At 43.5% G+C, this 24,916-nt stretch overlaps 1 protein-coding gene across 1 annotated transcript in view; it reads right to left on the bottom strand.

The window, feature by feature from the left end:
• The window catches only part of PLXDC2 (plexin domain containing 2), a 542,926-nt gene that overhangs the window by 122,997 nt on the left and 395,013 nt on the right, over window positions 1-24,916 (bottom strand). The window contains exon 7 of the mRNA XM_077268328.1: window positions 7,904-8,003. Within this exon, the coding sequence (XP_077124443.1) occupies window positions 7,904-8,003 (100 nt within the window). The remainder of the gene's footprint in view (window positions 1-7,903; window positions 8,004-24,916) is intronic.

The raw sequence follows: 24,916 nt of genomic DNA, 5'->3' as shown, positions 1-24,916 counted from the left end.
GGTGCCTGTATCACACTATTATTAACAGTAAACAGTTTGGCAAGTGTGGCATATTTGGTTAGATGGACTTCCTCCTCCGCACAGTTAAGAACACGTACTGGCACCCTCCCCTTGTGGACGTCAACCACCCCTCTGGCTGTCAGGAGGGTAGGCCTATTATCTGAATATACGGGTTCTACCAGGTACTGATAGTCTTTACCCCTGAGGCCTATGGCTGCCCGACACCATATTAACAGTTCACTCCTGGGGGTTATCGCAATGGGGTTTGAATCACTCACTGTGACACAACCAATTTCACCACCAGTCAGCTCCACCTGCTGTCTCTGCATCAGAGCCCTGATTTCTTTTTGCAGGGCGCATTGTTCACTGTAGCCAGCTATTTCTGCTACCTGTTGTAACAAGACAATAACTTCTTCAAGACAGTTTTCTATGACATTAGTACCGATGGTCATCATGGGATTACATTCGCGGCGGTCAATATCAACAATTACAATCCCTTGGGCCTCCAATTCTACCCGCCCCACTTTAATGATGACCTCTTTATACCCCACTTGTGCCAATGGCTGACCATTACTGGCTATTATGGTGAAATCATCATCGGGGCCACGGGTAATGTCGGTGTCCTCCCAATAACGTTTATAAAGGATGTAAGGCATAGTCGTCACCTGGGAAGCGGTGTCCAGCAAAGCGTTCATGGGGATACCGTCGATCACGATGGGGAGAACTGGTCGCCCCCGATGTATTTGGCTCTCCAGTTTTGCGGGCCTGATTGTCCTACTCCTGGGGGTTGGCCCTCTGCCCCAGGGGTTGCTCGTTTAAATGACAGTACCTTGCAAGATGGCCCACCTGGTGGCAGCGGCGGCAGATAGGTCGTCCGTCCCGATGAAAGCGATCGTCGTCCCTGCCTCTGGTCGGTGGAGTCTTCCTCTGTCGCTGCCAGGGGACATCTTCCGGTCTGGAAGCCAGCTGGATGTTCTCCTTGGGGGCCTCCTGTAGAGACTGTATGGTCCAGGCTAGGGCAGCAACGCTCTTGGTCAGCTCCTGCAGGGGAGTCATCTTCCAGGATCTGGGCATCGGCCTCGGCGGAAACTGGCGTTTCCGGCGCCACCTCCTGGTGGTACGTGAGGGCTTGACGCCTGGGAAGTACGGCACGGCTGGGCTGTCGCTCCGGTAGCGCCTGGATGGCTTTATCTTTGAATTGCGCAAAAGTCAGGTCCAGATTCTGCATGGCCAGGAAGTGTTAGTGAGCCCTTTGGTGACTGCACAAGAGCCCCTCGATGAACCGCTCTTTCAGGAGTTTATCTTCATCTTGCATGCTGTCTGGGTCACTCTGCTTGATGGCCTGCAGTGCCTCCTGGAGCTTAAGGGCATAGTCCCGTAAGCTATCCTGCGGCCTCTGCTTGTACCCATAGAATGACAATTTAATTTCCGTAGCGGTGCGGGTGTCAAAGGTGGCTTTAAGCTTTGCAAAGACCTGCTGCGCAGTTCTCTTATCCGCGGCAGGCCAGGACTTCACTTCTCTCAGAGCCACTCCAAAGAGTTGGCCTGTTATCATATGAACTTTCTGGGGCTCTGTCAAGGGGTAGAACTCGAGCAGGCTGCAGATCCCTTCTTTAAAGTCAGTTAGTGTGTGTGATTCTCCAGAGTATCGCGGGAGCCAGGCTGCTCCAGGTAGGTACGGCAAGAAGAAGGGCATTATGGCTGCTGTTGCCGTGGCATTATCCGGTTGGTTGATGGGGGCGGCAAGCTCTGCGGCAACCGGCGGTGGTACAAGGCCCGCGGCGGCGTCTACTGCGGGGCCCCTCCTGAATCAGACATGGCCGTTCCTCCCCCTGCTAACCTGCTGGAAGTCAGGGTTCCTCTTCTGGAATCGGCACCTCAACGCATCTTCTTGTTCCACGCTCTTTTTGGCCGGCTCTGCCCACGAAGCTATGGCTCCTCCTCTCGTGCGCGGTGATGGCGGATTTTGGCGGCAAATAGCAACACACAGTCTTTGCAATAAATCACGATTCAGCACAATTCAGTCACAGTTCCAAGGCACACATGACCTGATTCTTCAGGCTTAAGTATATCCTGTTCGTGACGCCAAGTTGGAGTGGCCCCCAGACACAGGACGACGGGGTACTCGAATCCGGGTCTCTCGGTTCTGAAGATGTCATGGTGGCTTGACCCGGTCCGTGGTCCTGCTAAGGGGCGCCCAATAAAAGGTGTAGGTGGTGGTGTATGTTGCAGTAAATAATTAGGACACAGGGTTACAGTCTCTTTACCTCTTTACTGAAGGCTTCGGCATCCACAATCCAGAGCACTGCTAACAGGGCTGGCTGAGACCGGCCGGTCCGAAGGCACATCCAGAGTTCCCTTAAAAGGTGGAAATCAGTGTCCTTCCCACCAGCACCTGTGTGTTGTAGTACCTCCCTGCTGAGCACCACGGGATAGTCCTCACAACTGTCATGTATGTTTCTGTTCTTTCTCTCTATGTCCCCCAGATGATATCGATAGGACGCACCCGTATGACGGGGTAGGCCTGGAGTTATTTTATAGGGACCCTAGAGATGCCCCTCTCCCACAATTGCCTCCGTTGTCTTTGTTAGGTGTAAAGGTGAGACAGCCAACCTAAAGTTAACTGCCCGGCCGTAGTTCAAAGTAATGCGTAGAGTCTCTTACTTCCTCGGTGTTCTGGCCGCCGGCTACGCGCCTCAGAAGGATGTTGCTGATCTTGAAGCACGACTCCTTCTGGTTCTACCTCCTTTGTGCTGTGATCCCGTTTCTCACTTCTCCACAACATGCTTCGCTTCGTGTCCTTTCTTAGGAGTCTGCCGCTATAAGGCACAGGCACGGCTCCGTAACCATCTGTCCTTTTCTAGGGCTCTGCCAGGATCCCACCCCTGACAGGTCCTCTCTCGAGCTCTCCTCAGCTACTTTCTCCCTAACTTCCTATCCAACCCCCAGTTTTACCCATGTGTGAGGAGTGGCCTAGTAGATAGGACCTTTTGCTCCCCCTGGCGGCCGGAGTGTGAAGTGTAATGTGTGTCTGTGATACCTGCAAGGTGAACTCTTTTAGTGCAATCAGACGTACCATCACTCCCCTTAGTGGCGGAGCAACAGTACTGCAACGACCAGGACTCTGGGGCTCTGCAAATGCATCATATTGAAGAAAGGATGGATGGGGTCATGTATCATGAGATTTTGACGAACGACCTCCTTTCCTCAGTAAGAGCATTTAAGATGGGTCGTGGCTGGGTCTTCCAGCATGACAATGACCCGAAACACACAGCCAGAGAAATGAAGTAGTGGCTCCACAAGAAGCATTTCAAGGTCCTGGAGTGGCCTAGCCAGTATCTAGACCTGAACCCAAAAGTAAATCTTTGGAGGGAGCTGAAACTTAATGTTGCCCAGGGACAGCCCCGAAACATTAAAGATGTGGAGAAGATCTGTATGGAAGTGTGTGCAAACTTGGTCAAGAACGACAGGAAACGTCTGACCTCTGTAATTGCAAACAAAGGTTAAGAGAAGAATTAACTGGGCAGAAAGGCAAAATGAGAAATTGTAATTACACAGTAATGTATAAAATGATGATTGCAATATACTAAGAGGATAAAAACTTTGGGAATGCGCTTTATGTAATGAACAAAACAAAAATCTAAAAAAATATTAACTAACTCTAAATTATTAAAAATGCTATAAAATCAAAATGATGTTCAATAGTGGACAACCAAACTGAATTTTAAAAAAGACCCTTAAAAACAAGGATGAATGAGCATATCCGGAACATCAAAAAGAAATTTAGGGGTCATCCACTTTCCCAACATTTTTTGGAATATCATGGCGGAACATTGCAAGGGATGAAAATAACAGGCATTGCGGTGGTACATCGCCATTGGAGAGGTGGCGACTTTATAAAAGCAATGTCACGGGCAGAGACAAAATGGATTTTTATCTTGGACACTCTGGCACCGAGAGGATTGAATGTGAATGTTGAACTTTTTGGCTTTTAATGAAACAGTCCTTATCAAGCAGCTATATAAGGTTGATGAGTACGAGGCAGGGACCAACCCTGAGGAAGGAGACACGCGTCTCCGAAACGCGTTGGTTGTTTGGTCCTAGCTGCACTTCGTACTCACTCTCCGGGGGTTACGGTCATGTGGCGATCACGTCACTCAGGTCTTGCGCACCGCTCGTATTCACCGCCGCTACTCCACACAGCGGTGGCTCTGCAGGATCCCGTTCCCACCCGGAAGACTCTTGGTGGTGGCTTGCCGCCGGCCGGGGCAGCCACCCGCTCATATCTCACATCTTACTTGCCAGAAAGCTTCTGGAACAGAATCAAGGTCTAAGACTGTCAGCCAGCAACAGAGGTAGGAAGGAATTTTTCTGAAAGCTTCTATTACGCTCTTTGCGCTTTGAAGTGAAGACACCGGGTTCTTAGTAGCACCCATTTGATTGTCAGAACTTTATTCAGGGTTAGTTAAAATTTAAGTTGTTTTTATAGGTTCTTCGGCCCTTTTAATAGCACAATTTAACTCTCTATTATCCGTTCCGTTACCTGTACCAGCGCACACCTATATATACCCTGTGTATATATATATATATATATATATATATATATATATATATATATATATATATATATATGAATATATATATACACTCACCGGCCACTTTATTAGGTACACCATGCTAGTAACGGGTTGGACCCCCTTTTGCCTTCAGAACTGCCTCAATTCTTCGTGGCATAGATTCAACAAGGTGCTGGAAGCATTCCTCAGAGATTTTGGTCCATATTGACATGATGGCATCACACAGTTGCCGCAGATTTGTCGGCTGCACATCCCAAAGATGCTCCATACAAGGCAGGATGGATCCATGCTTTCATGTTGTTTACGCCAAATTCTGACCCTACCATCCGAATGTCGCAGCAGAAATCGAGACTCATCAGACCAAGCAACGTTTTTCCAATCTTCTACTGTCCAATTTCGATGAGCTTGTACAAATTGTAGCCTCAGTTTCCTGTTCTTAGCTGAAAGGAGTGGTACCCGGTGTGGTCTTCTGCTGCTGTAGCCCATCTGCCTCAAAGTTCGACGCACTGTGCGTTCAGAGATGCTCTTAGGCCTACCTTGGTTGTAACGGGTGGCGATTTGAGTCACTGTTGCCTTTCTATCAGCTCGAACCAGTCTGCCCATTCTCCTCTGACCTCTGGCATCAACAAGGCATTTCTGCCCACAGAACTGCCGCTCACTGGATTTTTTTTCTTTTTCGGACCATTCTCTGTAAACCCTAGAGATGGTTGTGCGTGAAAATCCCAGTAGATCAGCAGTTTCTGAAATACTCAGACCAGCCCTTCTGGCACCAACAACCATGCCACGTTCAAAGGCACTCAAATCACCTTTCTTCCCCATACTGATGCTCGGTTTGAACTGCAGGAGATTGTCTTGACCATGTCTACATGCCTAAATGCACTGAGTTGACGCCATATGATTGGCTGATTAGAAATTAAGTGTTAACAAGAAGTTGGACAGGTGTACTTAATAAAGTGGCCAGTGAGTGTATATATACAGTGGGGCAAAAAAGTATTTAGTCATTCAGCAATAGTGCAAGTTCCACCACTTAAAAAGATGAGAGGCGTCTGTAATTTACATCATAGGTAGACCTCAACTATGGGAGACAAACTGAGAAAAAAAAATCCAGAAAATCACATTGTCTGTTTTTTTATCATTTTATTTGCATATTATGGTGGAAAATAAGTATTTGGTCAGAAACAAAATTTCATCTCAATACTTTGTAATATATCCTTTGTTGGCAATGACAGAGGTCAAACGTTTTCTGTAAGTCTTCACAAGGTTGCCACACACTGTTGTTGGTATGTTGGCCCATTCCTCCATGCAGATCTCCTCTAGAGCAGTGATGTTTTTGGCTTTTCGCTTGGCAACACGGACTTTCAACTCCCTCCAAAGGTTTTCTATAGGGTTGAGATCTGGAGACTGGCTAGGCCACTCCAGGACCTTGAAATGCTTCTTACGAAGCCACTCCTTCGTTGCCCTGGCGGTGTGCTTTGGATCATTGTCATGTTGAAAGACCCAGGCACGTTTCATCTTCAATGCCCTTGCTGATGGAAGGAGGTTTGCACTCAAAATCTCACGATACATGGCCCCATTCATTCTTTCATGTACCCGGATCAGTCGTCCTGGCCCCTTTGCAGAGAAACAGCCACAAAGCATGATGTTTCCACCACCACGCTTTACAGTAGGTATGGTGTTTGATGGATGCAACTCAGTATTCTTTTTCCTCCAAAAACAACAAGTTGTGTTTCTACCAAACAGTTCCAGTTTGGTTTCATCAGACCATAGGACATTCTCCCAAAACTCCTCTGGATCATCCAAATGCTCTCTAGCAAACTTCAGACGGGCCCGGACATGTACTGGCTTAAGCAGTGGGACACGTCTGGCACTGCAGGATCTGAGTCCATGAAGGCGTAGTGTGTTACTTATGGTAGGCCTTGTTACATTGGTCCCAGCTCTCTGCAGTTCATTCACTAGGTCCCCCCGCGTGGTTCTGGGATTTTTGCTCACCGTTCTTGTGATCATTCTGACCCCACGGGGTGGGATTTTGCGTGGAGCCCCAGATCGAGGGAGATTATCAGTGGTCTTGAATGTCTTCCATTTTCTAATTATTGCTCCCACTGTTGATTTCTTCACTCCAAGCTGGTTGGCTATTGCAGATTCAGTCTTCCCAGCCTGGTGCAGGGCTACAATTTTGTTTCTGGTGTCCTTTGACAGCTCTTTGGTCTTCACCATAGTGGAGTTCGGAGTCAGACTGTTTGAGGGTGTGCACAGGTGTCTTTTTATACTGATAACAAGTTTAAACAGGTGCCATTACTACAGGTAATGAGTGGAGGAAAGAGGAGACTCTTAAAGAAGAAGTTACAGGTCTGTGAGAGCCAGAAATCTTGATTGTTTGTTTCTGACCAAATACTTATTTTCCACCATAAAATGCAAATAAAATGATAAAAAAACAGACAATGTGATTTTCTGGATTTTTTTTTCTCAGTTTGTCTCCCATAGTTGAGGTCTACCTATGATGTAAATTACAGACGCCTCTCACCTTTTTAAGTGGTGGAACTTGCACTATTGCTGAATGACTAAATACTTTTTTGCCCCACTGTATATATCTGTTTTGTTTTTATTCTTACAAACCTAGGTGGAGGTTTGTTGGTACTGCAGCAGGTACTGGGAATAACGGTGACAATTTGCGCCACCAATCTTTAATTTCGATATACAAACTAAATTTTAGATATGGCGTGGTTGTAGAATAGAAAAACAGAAACAACCCCAGTCTTGTTCTTCGAATTTAAGTTGAACTCCAGCTCATCCCCATCCACTTGGATGTGGCTACCCTACAATTCCAGATACCAATCTAATGGATTCATGGACCCTTCTGGTGCTCTTTATAAAAAAAAGCTGTCCCCTTTTTCTAATTATGGAAACCCGTTTAAAGTCATTCGGACAGATCAGTTTTTTTCCTTGGTTTAACAAATTTTGCATTGATTTGGGAGGTGCTTATATTTTCCTTCCGCTTAAGAAAACTAATAAAATAATACAATTAATGACATTTAAACAAGTGGTAAATTCTCCACCTAGCAGTCCCCTCTGGAACATAAAAGTGCCACGAAGTGCCATTAGGATGGTCCTTGTGGACTTATTGCACTTCACTAACACTGCTCTACATGATGTAATTACGGATCGTCCCTCATTACCACTTCATTATGATAACTGGTAAATGGAAAAATCCTGAAGAAAATTAGGCTGAAAGATTGTGTAATGGAAGCTGGAATTAGAGAATATCCATTGTCAATGTATGGTCTTCTAATGCCTTAATGTATTACACACTTAATATATTATACACTTACTAGGAATCTGCTGAATCTTATGGACCACGACAAAAGCATCCGACAGTCCAACCTTCACAGGATGATTGGTAGAGCTGATCTCCATTACTGGAACTGGTATCTGGAAGAGAAGGATTTATAATTATACTCAACCTGTAAGTTAGATGGAGATAGGCTTTCAAGTTCACTGGAAGGCAGTCAATTTTCTTAAGGAACTATAGATTCAACATTGCTTGACAAGGACTACAACATCTCAAAAATTATTTAAAAGTTTAGTTATACTTTAACGATTCAGATTTCTCACATAGATTCAACTCAATATGGAGACAAGCTTGTAAAATACTTGACACTTTGCAACTCACATCACATCACATCCACCGGGTTTCCACAGAAAAATACACATAGCATAAACATCTCATAGCAGAGTATCGGGAAACAATTTTTTGTTCAAAGATGATCATCTCTTGCCAGACATCTGAGCCAAGAGTTAAGATAAGAAAGGATTTGTATAGAAAAGCAGGCAACAGAGGACAATCCCCGGAATATCAGGGAGATGAAATCTTACGGGTATGTAGTGCGCCATTAAAAGGTCCACAAATGTACAAAAGGGAAACTATAATCAGAAAATGACCTATTGCTTAAATTAGGTTTTCGTGTCAAAGGTATTTTTAGGACATTTCGTCAACTTTTTTTACATATTACAGTCTGTATTAAAAAAAAGAAATCTTGCAACTGTCACACGTGTCACTGTGACTTTAACTTCCTTGATCGCATATCAGGTTGTTTTAGCATTTTTTTCTTGCTACTGATCCATGTTCTGATTATGCTTTTGTCTTTTGATTTGGTAACTAGACAGTACTCCTGGTTCTGACCCAGCTACCTAACCATTCCTGCCAGCCTGCACCAACGGCCAGCAACCACCTCTGTGGCTCCATTACAGCAGTCCATGGGGATGTCTATAGCTCTATTCAGGTATTAACGGGTGAAGGCCAGGGCAACATGTTGGATCTGGTAAATGGAGTGCCTTTTGTAATGCTTGTCCATGGTAGCCATTTTTTAGAGCAGCCAGGCGACCACTAACAGAGCTAACTTGAATAAAAGTTATCAGGCTTTTTTTTAAAAAAGTATACTCTTGTATATAAAAGCATACTTAGCCATATTAAAACCATAAAGATGCCATAAAGAGTGTTAAAATAGCAGCCATGTATTCTAATGTCCAGTCATCCCCGTCACATGACGGCTAAACTTTGTGATTGTCAGCAGAAGGCTTCGCACTGTTATTAGATAAAAAGGAAGAAATAGGGAGGTATCTGTTCATGGACTCCCTTTAATATTCAATGTATCCCAAGCATCCGGACCTGCGGTTTCTATTATTGGCATGGATTTGGTAGCAAGGAAAAAAGAAATAAAAAATGATGATGCTACCGCTCTCTTTGTGTGCTGTTATAAATATTACAATTTATTACATTACGCTATAAGAATATCAATGTCATTTATATGCACTTTACGTAAGGATTTTTATGGATGTCTCTATGAAAACTAAATAAACCCATCTTTCATTTCTATAAAAGTAACGAATAGAGAATAGCTCAGCGATGATATTTATAGAGTCACTTTATGTGTTTGAGAGATTGACAATAAGAAAGAAAAACAAGAAAACAACTGACTACCGGATACGAAGAGAATAAGCGACAATAATTTTTTAAATAAACTGATCTTGACCAAATTTAAGCCTAAAGGTCCACAGATAAGAGGTTTTCCAAACCAATGATTTTGGCACAAATTGCCGACTATCCAGTGTTTATTGGAGCCTTCTGTGTCTCCCATGATGGATGGTGTTGGGGATGAAAAGTTTACAGGGGAGATAATCACCTGCAAGAGGTGTCTGACACTTACTTCACTCTCCATGTTGCGAACATATGAACGCTTGGCCGGGATTAGCTCACATGTGCGTAGGATTGTCGACAAAAAAATAGTTGTCTGCACAATTAATGTTTGGCCGACAGTTATCTCATGTGTTTTGCCACACTGGCACAGCGGGCAGGACTTATGGAATGGCAAGTAGAACATTGAGGACTAGGAAAACAAGGTAAGGTGGACAGCTGACAGGCAAGCAGGGCTCGATACACCAGGAGAAAGTGGTGTAAATAAACACATATTAAACTGAAGATGAATAGTCAGTCCATGAATGCAACAGTGTTTTTAATGTGAACTAGTCCAGAGAAGAGTTTTTTTATGCTTACAGCAGATGAAAGGTTAATCAGCAAACGAATGGATAGCTACAGGAAGCTGAGATGAAAAAGCAAACTTGTTTATAGAGAAGGTGTAGGCTGATGTAAGAGTGTTTGAAGTGTGAACAAATCCAAGTAAAGGTACCTTCACACTAAGCGACGCTGCAGCGATATCGACAACGATGCCGATCGCTGCAGCTTCGCTGTGTGGTCGCTGGAGAGCTGTCAAACACGACGATACACGCCGATCTGACGACCAAATAAAGTTCTGAACTTTCAGCAACGACCAGCGATATCACAGCAGGATCCAGATCGCTGCTGCGTGTCAAACACAACGATATCGCTATCCAGGACGCTGCAACGTCACGGATCGCTGTCGTTATCGCTGCAAAGTCGTTTAGTGTGAAGGTACCATTAGAGTGCATTATGCTTACAGCAGATGAAGGGTTTATCAGCAGATCTAACTCAGGAAGTAGATGCAGGTTATTGGAACCAAAAGCATTTGCAGAGATGATTGCAGCTGAGAAAATTGGATGGTGAACATATGACTATAAATAGGCAATTCAATAGTTCACAGCGGTTACTGCTGTGACTAGGGTCAGTGGGTGATGGGCCCCCTGATGCCAGCAAATACTTCACCTGGATGTGCTTCCTCAGATGTACATTTAGATGAAGTGGATGGCGGTGCACAGACCCATCAGGTCCATACTGAGATAATAACTTTTGTGTTTTCATTGGCTGTAAGCCATAATCATCAACATTAACAAATATAAACACTTAAAATAGATCACTCTGTTTGTAATTACTCTATATAATATATGAGTTTCACTTTTTGTATTGAAGAATTTTGTGAGAAGCACTTTTACATACCAGGATGGAGGACATATATATATATATATATATATATATATATATATATATATATGTAATTGTCTAAGGACCACTTCCGTCTATTTGTCTGTCTATTTCTCTGTCACGGAAATCGCGCGTCGCTGATAGGTCAAGGCCGGCTGAGCGCGACCAATCAGTGACAGGCACAGTACGGCAGCATCAATAGTAAAAACATATAATGTTAAAAATAATAATAATTAAAAAAAATCATTATATTCCCACCTTCCGGCGTCCACGGCAGCCTTTCCTGCTCCTTGCGACGCTCTGGTCCCCAGAATGCATTGCAGCAATGACTCCAGATGACATCTCGCAAGACCGCTACTTCATCAGGTGTTATTGCTGCAAGGCATTACTGGGAACAGAGCGTCGCGACGAGCATCGCTAAAGGCCTGGGCTGGATCCGGGGGCTGACGGAAGGTGAGTATATAACTATTTTTTATTTTAATTCTTTTTTTAACAGGGATATGGTTCCCACATTGCTGTATACTATGTGGGCTGTGTTATATACTACGTGGCCTGTGTTATATACTGTGTGGGCTGTGTTATATACTGCATGGCCTGTGTTATATACTGCATGGGCTGTGTTATATACTATGTTGCTGTGCTATATACTATGTGGGCTGTGCTATATACTACGTGGCTGTGCAATATACTACGTGGCTGTGCTATATACTACGTGGCTGTGTTATATACTATGTGGGCTGTGTTATATACTGCGTGGGCAGTGCTATATACTACGTGGGCTGTGCTATATACTACGTGGGCTGTGTTATATACTGCATGGGTTGTGCTATATACTACGTGGCTGTGCAATATACTACGTGGCTGTGCAATATACTACATGGTTGTGCAATATACTATGTGGCTGTGCTACATACTACGTGGCTGTGCAATATACTACGTGGATGTGCAATATACTACGTGGGCTGTGCTGTATACTACGTGGCTGTACTATATACTATGTGGCTGTGCAATATACTACGTGGCTGTGCAATATACTCCTTGGCTGTGCAATATACAACGTGGCTGTGCTATATACCATGTGGCTGTGCTATATACTACGTAGCTGTGCTATATATTATGTGGCTGTGCTATATACTACGTAGCTGTGCTATATACTATGTGGGCTTTGTTATATGCTACGTAGGCTGTGAGACTTTTTCGCCCCCGGGGCCCTCAAAAACCTGGAGCCGGCCCTGGCTTCACTGATTGGTTGCGCCCGGCTGTGAACAATCAGCGACAGACGCAGTCCAGCCACGAATTGGCGCGGGATTTGAACCACGCTTCATTAATTGGCTGGCCGAATCCTGTGTATTCATTGCATTATTCTGAAATATTCATAAATAAACTACATACATATTCTAGAATACCCGATGCATTAGAATCAGGCCACCATCTAGTATATATATATATAAGACCAGGATGGGGGGACCCCGATCCAAATCTTGCACAGAGGCTCATTAGACTCTAGTTACCTAACATTGTACCTAACTAAGCCTAAGTTGGAGTCCAGTGGCACAAGCTACAATTTTAAAAAGTCAGACTGACACAATGGAAGCCTTATGTACCTCTATGTAAGCCCTATTATATTTCAGAACCGTGTCTGAACCCCATAGTTGAATGCATGTGCACTTCAGTACAATAACCTCATCTTCTCATAGATTTAGCTACGTGTTCACACAACAGATGCAAATCTGACAAGTATTTTCTGCCACAGAAATCTAAAAGCAATAAATGTGGATTTCTGCCATTCTGTGGATGGACTGATGTAAAACAGCAGAATCTTGTTATTTCCCTCCAAAGTAGCTAACTTGACACTTATTTCATGGCTAGTTTACTTTCCATTACACAAATGCCATCTCTCACCTAGCCAAACCTGTCTTCCTGCTTTGCACTGATGGGAGGCAGACACCCGAAACACATCTGGAAATAGAATTTCTAGATTGGTTTCTTATCCTAACTCATGTGCAAGGCGCATTAAAGGGAATCTATCACAAGGTTTCTTCAGCGATGTATAATTTACTTTACTGCAGTTTTAATTAAAAAAATGTTTTATCTGGTGCAGATCTAGCAGTTCTCTGAATGTTGAGCTCTGTATAACCCCACCAACATCACTGATTGGTAGCTTTCTGCATACACTGTGCATGGGTAGGAAACTGCCAATCAGTGTTGGGGGGCGTGGTTGGACTATCTGGCAGCAGGTTTACTAGTCCTCTAGTGATAATCTCCTGGTGATAAAACAGTGATTTTATAAAAATTACACTAAGCAGCCTAGTAAGTGACACATCAACGAAATCAGGGTCTCTGTCACAACATTATGCTGCTCTCATATTAGGCAGCAATAACCTGGTGACAGATTTTCTTTAAAAGGTATATTCTATATAGACTTTTAGGATTGCTACTTCCAAAGGTGGCATTAGAATTCCAGTCTTCTTCTTCCCTGTAACGCTTTCCCTGTAACGCTTTCCCTGTTGAATGTGAACAGGGATTTCACACACATTTTTCTCATGGAATCTGTGCTGAAATTCACACGAAATCAGTCAAATGTGAACAGGGCCTTAGGGTATAAATTAAAAGACAGAAAAGAAAATGTATAGGAAAACTGGAAAACTGGCTACCATACAAATGAACATCTCCCATACTGGCTGAAGGTTACTTGTCTTCTACAAAACCCTACGCATGACTATGAGAGATACATAATTGTACTCCAGTTCTGGCATTTAATTTTTAAATCTCACTTTTGATTGTAAATCTGAAAAGGAAACCAACAACGCGTGAAGGTTACTGAAAATATCAATGTTTCCATAGCACAGATAAGTAAATGAGCCTCTCCAGAGATCAAACAAGTCTGCTCGGAGAATGAACAATGCCGCTCGGCTTCATTCACTTGTATGTTGGGATTTCAAGCATCTCCGTTGAAACAGAGAAGCAAAGCCAAAAACCCACACAGGAGCGAACAAACAAACTCCATCATCCCTGCCAGGTAAGGTGGAACAGAATGCCAAGTTTGGCCTAAGAAGAATAAATTCCCTGTATTACAATTGTTTCGTGGGGACAATGCAGAGTTTACGAAAATAAAACCCTCCATCCGTGTACAAAGACACCGAAAGGCGAACGCGGAGGGGATGGCAAGGCCAACTATTAGATAAAGGAACATCTGTTGTAATTTAGAACGTAATCAATGCTGATTAATGGGAAGATTTAATCCAGGTTTCTATATTATCCACTGTTTTCTTGGACAAATTGGGGGCAAAATCCCAGAGAAACTTCGGATATATTACACATCTGACTTTCACATTGACACAGATTTGGCTCATAAACATCGGGCATACATCAGGGGATCATATCGGGGTCCTGAAGCCTAAAGGACGCTATAAGTCAGGGGTGGTGTTAGGGCCTTTGTAAATATGGGGCTTGGACCCAGGGTAATTAACTACCCCAATCTCCATCATAACCGATGTGTATTTACACCACAATTAGGCCGCGATTCATTATTCCCTTGGCTCCTATTTTTTGTCTAGTTGTCTGCTTTTTTTTGTTAGCATCCAATTCATTATTCTATTTGCACCTTTTTTGAAGTTTATTTTATTTGCGCCCTCCTTTTTATTTTTCCCACTTTGTGGTCTGAATCTAGCAATTTCATCTGATTCATCAATTTTTGAGACCTTCGATGACAAAAGTCTGTATCTGTTGCATATCTGCCAACAAATGTCTCTGCATTATCATCACCCATTGGCCCTATCATCTGTTAGGTAACCATTTTCTTTTATTCATGTGTCCATAGCAGAGGTTTGCTTTACATTTTTGTAATCCTCACCCTCCAGCTTCTATGCAGAACATGATGCTCATTTTTCTGTCCTACAGAGGTTCATTGCACCAATTATAACACATAAAACTGTAAAGTCACTCATACATGGCTTAATGCAATTGGACGCATGGTCAGATTTTGCAAAATTCCAATGGCTCTTGTAGGACGCCGGCTCTTGGTTAGTAAATGATCATTAGAGTTTTGCGCAATGAAACAGAAAGTCAAATATATGTGAAAATTGGAAATCTTCTTTACACTTGCGCTTATCATGATTGTTACTGGTTCAATAGGGCCCTGTAGGAGAAGAGTTGTCAAATATTCAGCTCCGAATGAATTCCCTCATTGAATGTATTATACTTTTCTCTATTCAGTCCATTGATTGTTCCTGTAGTTTCCACTTCAAGGGCTTTAACAATGATAAGTCTCTTTAGAAAACAATGAAATATCCTGGCATAGAAGTTTCTTACATACAGGTAAATGCTATTTATGCTATAAAAAAGGAGATCATTTTCCTAATATTGATATAAAGGATTATATAATTGTCGCCTTATTATGCGTTGGTTGAATCGGGAACGACTTTTTATGTTGCATATCTTCTTAGAAATAAACTTTAGCCAGAGATGTAGCCCAGGTTTCTCTTACCCACGGAACAAATTCACTTTGCTGCCATTAACCTGCGTTTCTAAATTCGGGCCAAAGCAGAAAACGATATTTTTTGCCACCTTGCCATCAGCACTTTGCATCTGGGGGAACAGGCCCCTTCTCTGAGAATGCCTGTTTCCCAAGCCTACGGGAATTTATTGAATACATACAGGTGCTTCCCACAAAATTAGAATATCATCAAAAAGTTAATTTATTTCAGTCACTCAGTACAAAAAGTGAAGCAGTGACCTATTTCAAGTGTTTATTTCTGTTAATGTTGATGATTATGGCTTACATCTAACGAGAACCCAAAAGTCATTATCTCAGTAAATTAGAATACTTTATAATAGCAGCTTGAAAAAATGATTTTAAAATCCAAAATGTTGTCCTACTGAAATGTATGTTCAGTAAATGCACTCAATACTTGGTCGGGGCTCCTTTGGCATCAATTACTGCATCAATGCGGCGTGGCATGGATGCGATCAGCCTGTGGCACTGCTGAGGGGTTATGGAAGCCCAGGTTGCTTTGATAGCAGCCTTCAGCTCATCTGCATTGTTGGGTCTGTCGTCTCTTATCTTCCTCTTGACAATACCACATAGATTCTCTATGCAGTTAAGGTCAGGCGAGTTTGCTGCCAATCAAGCCGAGTGATACTGTTGTATTTGAACCAGGTATTGGTACTTTTGGCAGTGTGGACAGGTGCCAAGTCCTGCTGAAGAATGAAATTTCCATCTCCAAAAAGCTTGTCGGCAGAGGGAAGCAAGAAGTGCTCTAAAATTTCCTGATAGATGGCTGCGTTGACTTTGGTCTTGATTAGAGATGGGAGGACACCTGGATGTTCGGGTCTGGTGGGTTCTGCCAAACAGTTACAAAAAGTTTGGGTTCAGGTACCAGACCAGTACCTGGACCCGAAACCGAACTCGGACCCCATTCACTTGAAACATTCAGTGTTTATGTGCATGACAGCGCGGTAAACACTGCATCTTATTGGCCGTGAAATCATCCCCGCAGGTCAGAAAGCCGCGGTTCCCATGCTGTCAGAAGACAGCGTGAGAGCTCAGCTCTGATCGGAGGTATCAAGTATAAACCGCTCCCATCATCCGACACCTGCTGCTGCTAATAACAGCAAGAGCAGGAATGGCGAATGGGAGTAATCATCAGCCGCTCCTGCGCTGCAAATATTTGAAAAAATCCGGCATTGCTCCTCCTGTATTTTTGTTAATCAGCCAGGCAAAACTCACAGCTGGGGGCTGCAACCCTCAGCTGTCGGCTTCAGCAAGGCTTGTTATCTGAAATAGAGGGGTCCCCACGCTGTATTTTTAAATTAATTAAATAAATAATTTAAAACATCGGCGTGGGGTCCCCCCATTTTTGACAACCAAGGGGCCATGGATATTCCCACCCCCAGCCTAAAAATAGCAGCCCGCAGCTGCCCAGAATAGGCACATGTATTAGCTGCGCCAATTCTAGCACTTTGCCCCGGCTCTTCCCACTTGTCCTGTAGCGGTGGCAAGTGGGGTGATAGTAGGGTGATTGATGTCACCTTTGTGTTGTCCGGTGACATCAAGCCCCGAGGTTAGTAACGGAGAGGCGTACTTCCCCACTGTATGCATACATCATGCTGACCTCAGAGAGGGTAACAAAAACATGGTGACAGATTCCCTTTAAGTCTTGTTTCATACTAGAGATTATTTTGACTAGATCCAGGAAACATATGACAAATACAGTCTGACGATCTATTAGCTGTTGTTTTTTTTATTACCAGTGATGACTCATAATAGGTTCTTCAGCCTTCTAGCAGGTTCTTAATTTTGTACTGAATATAATTAGTTCAGTAAGTTACATTTTCTAACAGTCAAAATGCCAACAGGAAATGTCTAGACAAAGAACTAAGTGTGAACAGGACAGGACAATTTATTTTATAAGATTTTGTCTTCTTAGGCAACAATCTTAAAATCCTGGAAAATGATTTAAAATTTATTGAAAGCATCTTAAATTAAAAAAAATAACAGTGCAGATAATTTAGATTAAAGGCATCCGACCATAGCAATTTTTCGTGACAGATCCTATGCAGATCTATGTAATTTCATGAAACAAATGCTGTGATTAATCTAATTCTGCTGTTTTGCGCTCTTCCATCTGTCACTTACTTCTAGCTAATCTACCGAATGTATGTTAGACAGAATTAAAGAATCGATTGATTCTACAGTCCAGTAACAGGAGCTAAAGTGGAAGTACATACTGTATGACTGAGAGCTGAAGACACAAAACATTATTTTGATTACATTATGCTTTTTTTTACTTTCAATGCATTTATTTATGCTTTATCAAGTCTTACACAAATTGCATTAAAAAAACATTTTGAGAACAATTCATGATGGTTTTTATGCGACAATTCTGGCACAAAACTCCTTAAGTCACAATATTTTTGCACAATTCGGAAGTTGCATAAAAATATCACAACTTTTGTTGTTTTCACGCAAATACCAGCCAGCTGCGTCAATATGGGCAGTGCATGGGTGGGATGAGACGTGGCCATGTCCAACCATAAAATTCATGAAAAGTTTCACCACTTAAGTGCGTAACTTACTCCAGAAATATACTTCAATCCCTGAGTCTGATCTATGAAATAAAAAAATTAAATAGCGCAAATGGAAAAGCTGCAAAGGAAAAAAAATTGAAAAGCCAGAATTGCTATTTACTTGATCGCTGCACGTCTCTCCTGAAAATGCAATAAAAAGCTATCTAAATGTCATGAATATTCTATTAAAATTTTCAGTTTGCCACCCCAAAAACAAGCCCCCATAAAGGTCCATCAACAGAAAACTAAAGATAATTGGGTCTTAGAAAATGGTGATGAAGACCCAATATTTATTTTAAAAAGCTCTGAACTTTTTGACCACCAAAATGTAAAAATATAAAAAAACTATGCAAGCTTGGTATCACAATAATCCTAATAATGCAAACTAGGTTGCTAAGTAAATTTAACTACACAATGAATGCCATACAAATGAAACCGTCTACCACAATGCCAGAATTGTGCTTTTTTTCACCATTTGAACCCATGTAGCATTTTTTTCCCATTTTTAATACATTACAGTTGGGTGGAAAAGTATTTGCCCCGTACACGATTTCCTATTTTTTTTGCATGTTTGTCACACATAGATGTTTCAGATCACCAAACAAATTTAAATATTAGACAAAGAAAACAACACAAGTAAAAACAAATAGCTGTTTATAAATGAAAAAGTGATTATCCCTCACCACCCCCCTTAAAACATAAATTAACTGTGGTTTATCACATGTTTTGGAAGCTGAATTCAAATTCTCTAGCCACACTCATGCCTGATTACTGCCACACCTGTTCTCAATCAAGAAATCGCTGAAATAGGACCTGCCTGACAAAGTGAAGTAGACCTAAAGATTCTCAAAAGCTGGAGATCACCCAAAGAAATTCTGGAACAAGTGAGAAACAAAGTAATTGAGATTTATCAGTCTGGAGAAGGTTACAAAGCCATTTCTCAAGCTTTGGGACTCCATCGAACCACAGTGAGAGCCATTTTCCACAAATAGCAAAAACATGGAACAGTGCTGAAACTTCCCAGGAGTGACTGGCTGACTGAAATGACCCCAAGAGCGCAGCAATGACTCATCCAAGAGGTCATAAAAGACCCCACAACAACATCCAAAGAACTGCAGGCCCCACATGCCTCAGATATAGTCAATATTCATGACTCCACCATAAGAAAGAAACAGTTAAAAAATGGCCTGCATAGCAGAGTTCCATGATGAAAACCACTGCTGAGCAATAAGAACATAAAGGACCATCTCAGTTTTGCCAGAAAACATCTTGTTGATCCCCCAGACTTTTGGAAAATACTTTGTGGACTGACGAGACAAAAGATGAACTTTTTGGAAGATGTATGTCCCATTACATCTGGTGTAAGTAGTACAGCATTTTAGAAAAGAAACATCATACCAACAGTAAAATATGGTGGTGCTAATGTGATGGACTAGGGCTGTTTTGCTGCTTCAGAACCTGGAAGGCTTGCTGTAGTGAGTGAAACCATGATCTCTAAAAGGCCTAAACTTAAAGATGACACATTTCCTTTGCATATTAGGCAAAAAAAATATTTTGGTCGGATGCAAAAGCTTGGTCACCCTGCATGGTTAGTGTTATGGACCTGGTGGTTAGGAGCACCCGGAATGACCTGATGAGTAAACTCAAAATCGGGACTAGCTCTGGGGAAGGGGGAACTCTGCTGACCACAAACCCTACTCCTATCACACACACTAGAAATAGCCGTGGAGCGTACCTAACTCTCCCTAGATGCCTCTTCACAGCCTAAGAGCTAACTACCCCTAAAGATAGAAATAGAAGCCTTACCTTGCCTCAGAGAAATTCCCCAAAGGTAAAGGCAGCCCCCCACATATATTGACTGTGAGTTAAGAGGAAGGTCACAAACACAGGAATGAAACAGGTTTTAGCAAAGGAGGCCAGACTTAACTAAATAGTCAGAGGGAAGAAAAGGGAACTATGCGGTCAGCACAAAAACTACAAAAAGCCACGCAGAGTAAGCAAAAAGACTCCCCACACCGACTCACGGTGTGGAGGTGCCACTCTGCACCCCAGAGCTTCCAGCTAGCAAGGGAATATCATGATAGCAAGCTGGACTAGAATTTAGCAGTACCAAGAAATATAATCAGGAAGCAGTAACAACAAATGAACTAGCAAAGACTTAGCTTCTGCTGGAGTAGACAGGTCCTCAGAGAAGTCCAAGAGAGTTCTGAACCAATACTGAAACATTGACAGCTGTCATGAAGTAACGATCTGAGTGGAGTTAAATAGGGAAACCAGCATAGCAATAAACGAGGGCAGCTGATAAAGCCAACCTCAGTGACCAGCAGTTCCGCTCGAAGCCACCAGATGGGGTCCAAGAGCAGAACTAACCAAAGTACCATTCATGACCACAGGAGGGAGTCTGTCATGATCTCCATGGCCAGAGAACTAGCATAAGCCTCAATAGGAACAAGCTCTTGGAAGATGTAACTATACTGACCATGAACTAAACCTACCGCATCATCTAGAAGTAGCCAGGTAGCATGTCCTACTTTTTATCCCTATATGCCCAGCGCCGGCCGGAGAACTAAATAATGCTAGCAGAGGGAAATATAAGACCTGACTCACCTCTAGAAAAATGCCCAAAAAGGAGACAGAGGCCCCCCACATATATTGGCGGTGATATGAGATGAAACAACAAACGCAGCAGGAAAATAGTTTTAGCAAATTTGAGGTCCGCTTTCTAGATAGCAGAAGACAGAAAGCATACTTTCATGGTCAGTAGAAAACCCTAACAAAACACATCCAGAAATTACTTTAGGACTCTGGCATTAACTCATAATACCAGAGTGGCAATTCCTGATCAACAAGAGCTTTCCAGACACAGTAACGAAACTGCAGCTGTGAACTGGAACCAAAATACAAAAACAAAACATGGACGAATGTCCAACTTATCTAGTAGATGTCTGGGAGCAGGAACAAGCACAGAGAGGCTTCTGATAACATTGTTGACCGGCAAGCATCTAACAGAGAAGCCAGGTTATATAGCGACACCCAGATCTAATCAGAACAGGTGAACAGGGAAGATGATGTCACAAGTTCAATTCCACCAGTAGCCACCGGGGGAGCCCAGAATCCAAATTCACAACAGTACCCCCCCCTCAAGGAGGGGGCACCGAACCCTCACCAGAACCACCAGGGCGATCAGGATGGGCCCTATGAAAGGCACGAACCAGATCAGAGGCATGAACATCAGATGCAGTGACCCAAGAATTGTCCTCCTGGCCGTATCCCTTCCACTTGACCAGATACTGGAGTCTCCGTCTGGAAACACGGGAGTCTAGGATTTTTTCCACAACGTACTCCAACTCACCCTCAACCAACACCGGAGCAGGAGGCTCAACGGAAGGCACAATCGGTGCCTCATACCTGCGCAATAACGACCGATGAAAAACGTTATGAATAGAAAAGGATGCAGGGAGGTCCAAACGGAAGGAAACAGGGTTAAGAATCTCCAATATTTTATACGGACCGATGAACCGAGGCTTAAACTTAGGAGATGAGACCCTCATAGGGACAAAACGAGAAGACAACCACACCAAATCTCCAACACAAAGCCGAGGACCAACACGACGGTGACGGTTGGCAAAAAGCTGAGTCTTCTCCTGGGACAACTTTAAATTGTCCATCACCTGCCCCCAGATATGATGCAATCTCTCCACCACCGCATCCACTCCAGGACAATCCGAGGATTCCATCTGACCGGAGGAAAATCGAGGGTGGAACCCCGAATTACAGAAAAACGGGGACACCAAAGTGGCAGAGCTGGCCCGATTATTGAGGGCGAACTCCGCCAATGGCAAAAAAGCAACCCAATCATCCTGGTCAGCAGACACAAAACACCTCAGATATGTCTCCAGGGTCTGATTAGTCCGCTCGGTCTGGCCATTAGTCTGAGGGTGAAAAGCAGACGAAAAAGACAAATCTATGCCCATCCTAGCACAGAATGCCCGCCAAAATCTAGACACAAATTGGGTTCCTCTGTCAGAAACGATATTCTCAGGAATACCATGCAAACGAACAACATTTTGAAAAAACAGGGGCACCAACTCGGAAGAAGAAGGCAATTTGGGCAGGGGAACCAAATGGACCATCTTAGAAAAACGGTCACACACCACCCAGATGACAGACATCTTCTGAGAAACAGGCAGATCTGAAATAAAATCCATCGAGATGTGTGTCCAAGGCCTCTTAGGAATAGGCAAGGGCAACAATAATCCACTAGCCCGAGAACAACAAGGCTTGGCCCGAGCACAAACGTCACAAGACTGCACAAAGCCTCGCACATCTCGTGACAGGGAAGGCCACCAGAAGGATCTTGCCACCAAATCCCTGGTACCAAAAATTCCAGGATGACCTGCCAATGCAGAAGAATGTACCTCAGAGATGACTCTACTGGTCCAATCATCAGGAACAAACAACCTATCAGGCGGACAACGATCCGGTCTATCCGCCTGAAACTCCTGCAAGGCCCGCCGCAGGTCTGGAGAAACGGCTGACAAGATAACTCCCTCCTTAAGAATACCTGTGGGGTCAGAGTTGCCGGGTGAATCAGGCTCAAAACTCCTAGAAAGGGCATCCGCCTTAACATTCTTAGAACCCGGTAGGTACGATACCACAAAATTAAACCGAGAGAAAAATAATGACCAGCGCGCCTGTCTAGGATTCAGGCGCCTGGCGGTCTCAAGATAGATCAAATTTTTGTGGTCAGTCAATACCACCACCTGATGTCTGGCCCCCTCGAGCCAATGGCGCCACTCCTCAAACGCCCACTTCATGGCCAAAAGCTCCCGATTCCCAACATCATAATTCCGCTCAGCGGGCGAAAATTTACGGGAAAAGAAGGCACAAGGCCTCATCACGGCGCAGTCAGAACTTTTCTGCGACAACACTGCCCCAGCCCCGATCTCAGAAGCGTCGACCTCAACCTGAAAAGGAAGAGTCACATCAGGCTGACGCAACACAGGGGCAGAAGAAAAACGGCGCTTAAGCTCCTGAAAGGCCTCCACAGCATCAGGGGACCAATTAGCAACATCAGCACCCTGTCTAGTCAAATCGGTCAATGGCTTAACGACATCCGAAAAACCAGAAATAAATCGACGATAAAAGTTGGCAAAGCCCAAAAATTTCTGAAGACTTTTAAGAGAAGAGGGCTGCGTCCAATCACAAATAGCTTGAACCTTGACAGGATCCATCTCAATGGAAGAGGGAGAAAAAATATATCCCAAAAAGGAAATTCTCTGAACCCCAAAAACGCACTTAGAACCCTTGACACACAGAGAATTAGACCGCAAAACCTGAAAAACCCTCTTAACTTGCCGGACATGAGAGTCCCAATCATCCGAAAAAATCAGAATATCATCCAGATACACTATCATAAATTTATCCAAAAAATCGCGGAAAATATCATGCATAAAGGACTGAAAGACTGAAGGGGCATTAGAAAGACCAAAAGGCATCACCAAATACTCAAAGTGGCCCTCGGGCGTATTAAATGCGGTTTTCCACTCATCCCCCTGCCTGATCCGCACCAAATTATACGCCCCACGGAGATCAATCTTAGAGAACCACTTGGCCCCCTTTATGCGAGCAAACAAATCAGTCAGCAACGGCAATGGGTATTGATATTTAACCGTGATTTTATTCAAAAGCCGATAATCAATACATGGTCTCAAAGAGCCGTCTTTTTTTGACACAAAGAAAAAACCGGCTCCTAAGGGAGATGACGATGGACGAATATGTCCCTTTTCCAAGGACTCCTTTATATATTCTCGCATAGCAGTATGTTCAGGCACAGACAGATTAAATAAACGACCCTTTGGGTATTTACTACCCGGAATTAAATCTATAGCACAATCGCACTCACGGTGCGGAGGTAGTGAACCCAGCTTGGGTTCTTCAAAGACGTCACGATAATCAGACAGGAACTCAGGGATTTCAGAGGGAATAGATGATGAAATGGACACCAAAGGTACGTCCCCATGAGTCCCCTTACATCCCCAGCTCAACACAGACATAGTTCTCCAGTCAAGGACTGGGTTGTGAGACTGCAGCCATGGCAATCCCAGCACCAAATCATCATGTAGATTATACAGCACCAGAAAACGAATAGTCTCCTGGTGATCCGGATTAATACACATAGTCACTTGTGTCCAGTATTGTGGTTTATTATTAGCCAATGGGGTGGAGTCAATCCCCTTCAGAGGAATAAGAGTCTCCAAAGGCTCTAAATCATACCCACAACGATTGGCAAAGGACCAATCCATAAGACTCAAAGCGGCGCCAGAGTCGATATAGGCGTCCGTAGTAATAGATGACAAAGAGCAAATCAGGGTCACAGACAAAATAAATTTAGACTGTAAAGTGCCAATGGGAACGGATTTATCAAGCTTTTTAGTACGCTTAAAGCATGCTGATATAACATGAGTAGAATCCCCACAATAGAAACACAACCCATTTTTCCGTCTAAAATTCTGCCGCTCGCTTCTGGACAGAATTCTATCACACTGCATGTTTTCTGGCGTCTTCTCAGTGGACACCGCCAGATGGTGCACTGGTTTGCGCTCCCGCAGACGCCTATCGATCTGAATGGCCATTGTCATGGACTCATTCAGACTTGCAGGCACAGGGAACCCCACCATAACATCCTTAATGGCATCAGAAAGACCCTCTCTGAAAGTAGCCGCCAAGGCACACTCATTCCACTGAGTAAGCACAGACCATTTACGGAATTTTTGGCAGTAAATTTCAGCTTCATCTTGCCCCTGCGATAGGGACATCAAAGTTTTTTCTGCCTGAAGTTCCAAATGAGGTTCCTCATACAGCAAGCCCAAGGCCAGAA

The sequence above is a fragment of the Ranitomeya variabilis genome, chromosome 6 (assembly GCF_051348905.1).
Source record: "Ranitomeya variabilis isolate aRanVar5 chromosome 6, aRanVar5.hap1, whole genome shotgun sequence".
NCBI lineage: Eukaryota > Metazoa > Chordata > Amphibia > Anura > Dendrobatidae > Ranitomeya > Ranitomeya variabilis.
This window is presented reverse-complemented; position numbering and strand designations above follow the sequence as displayed.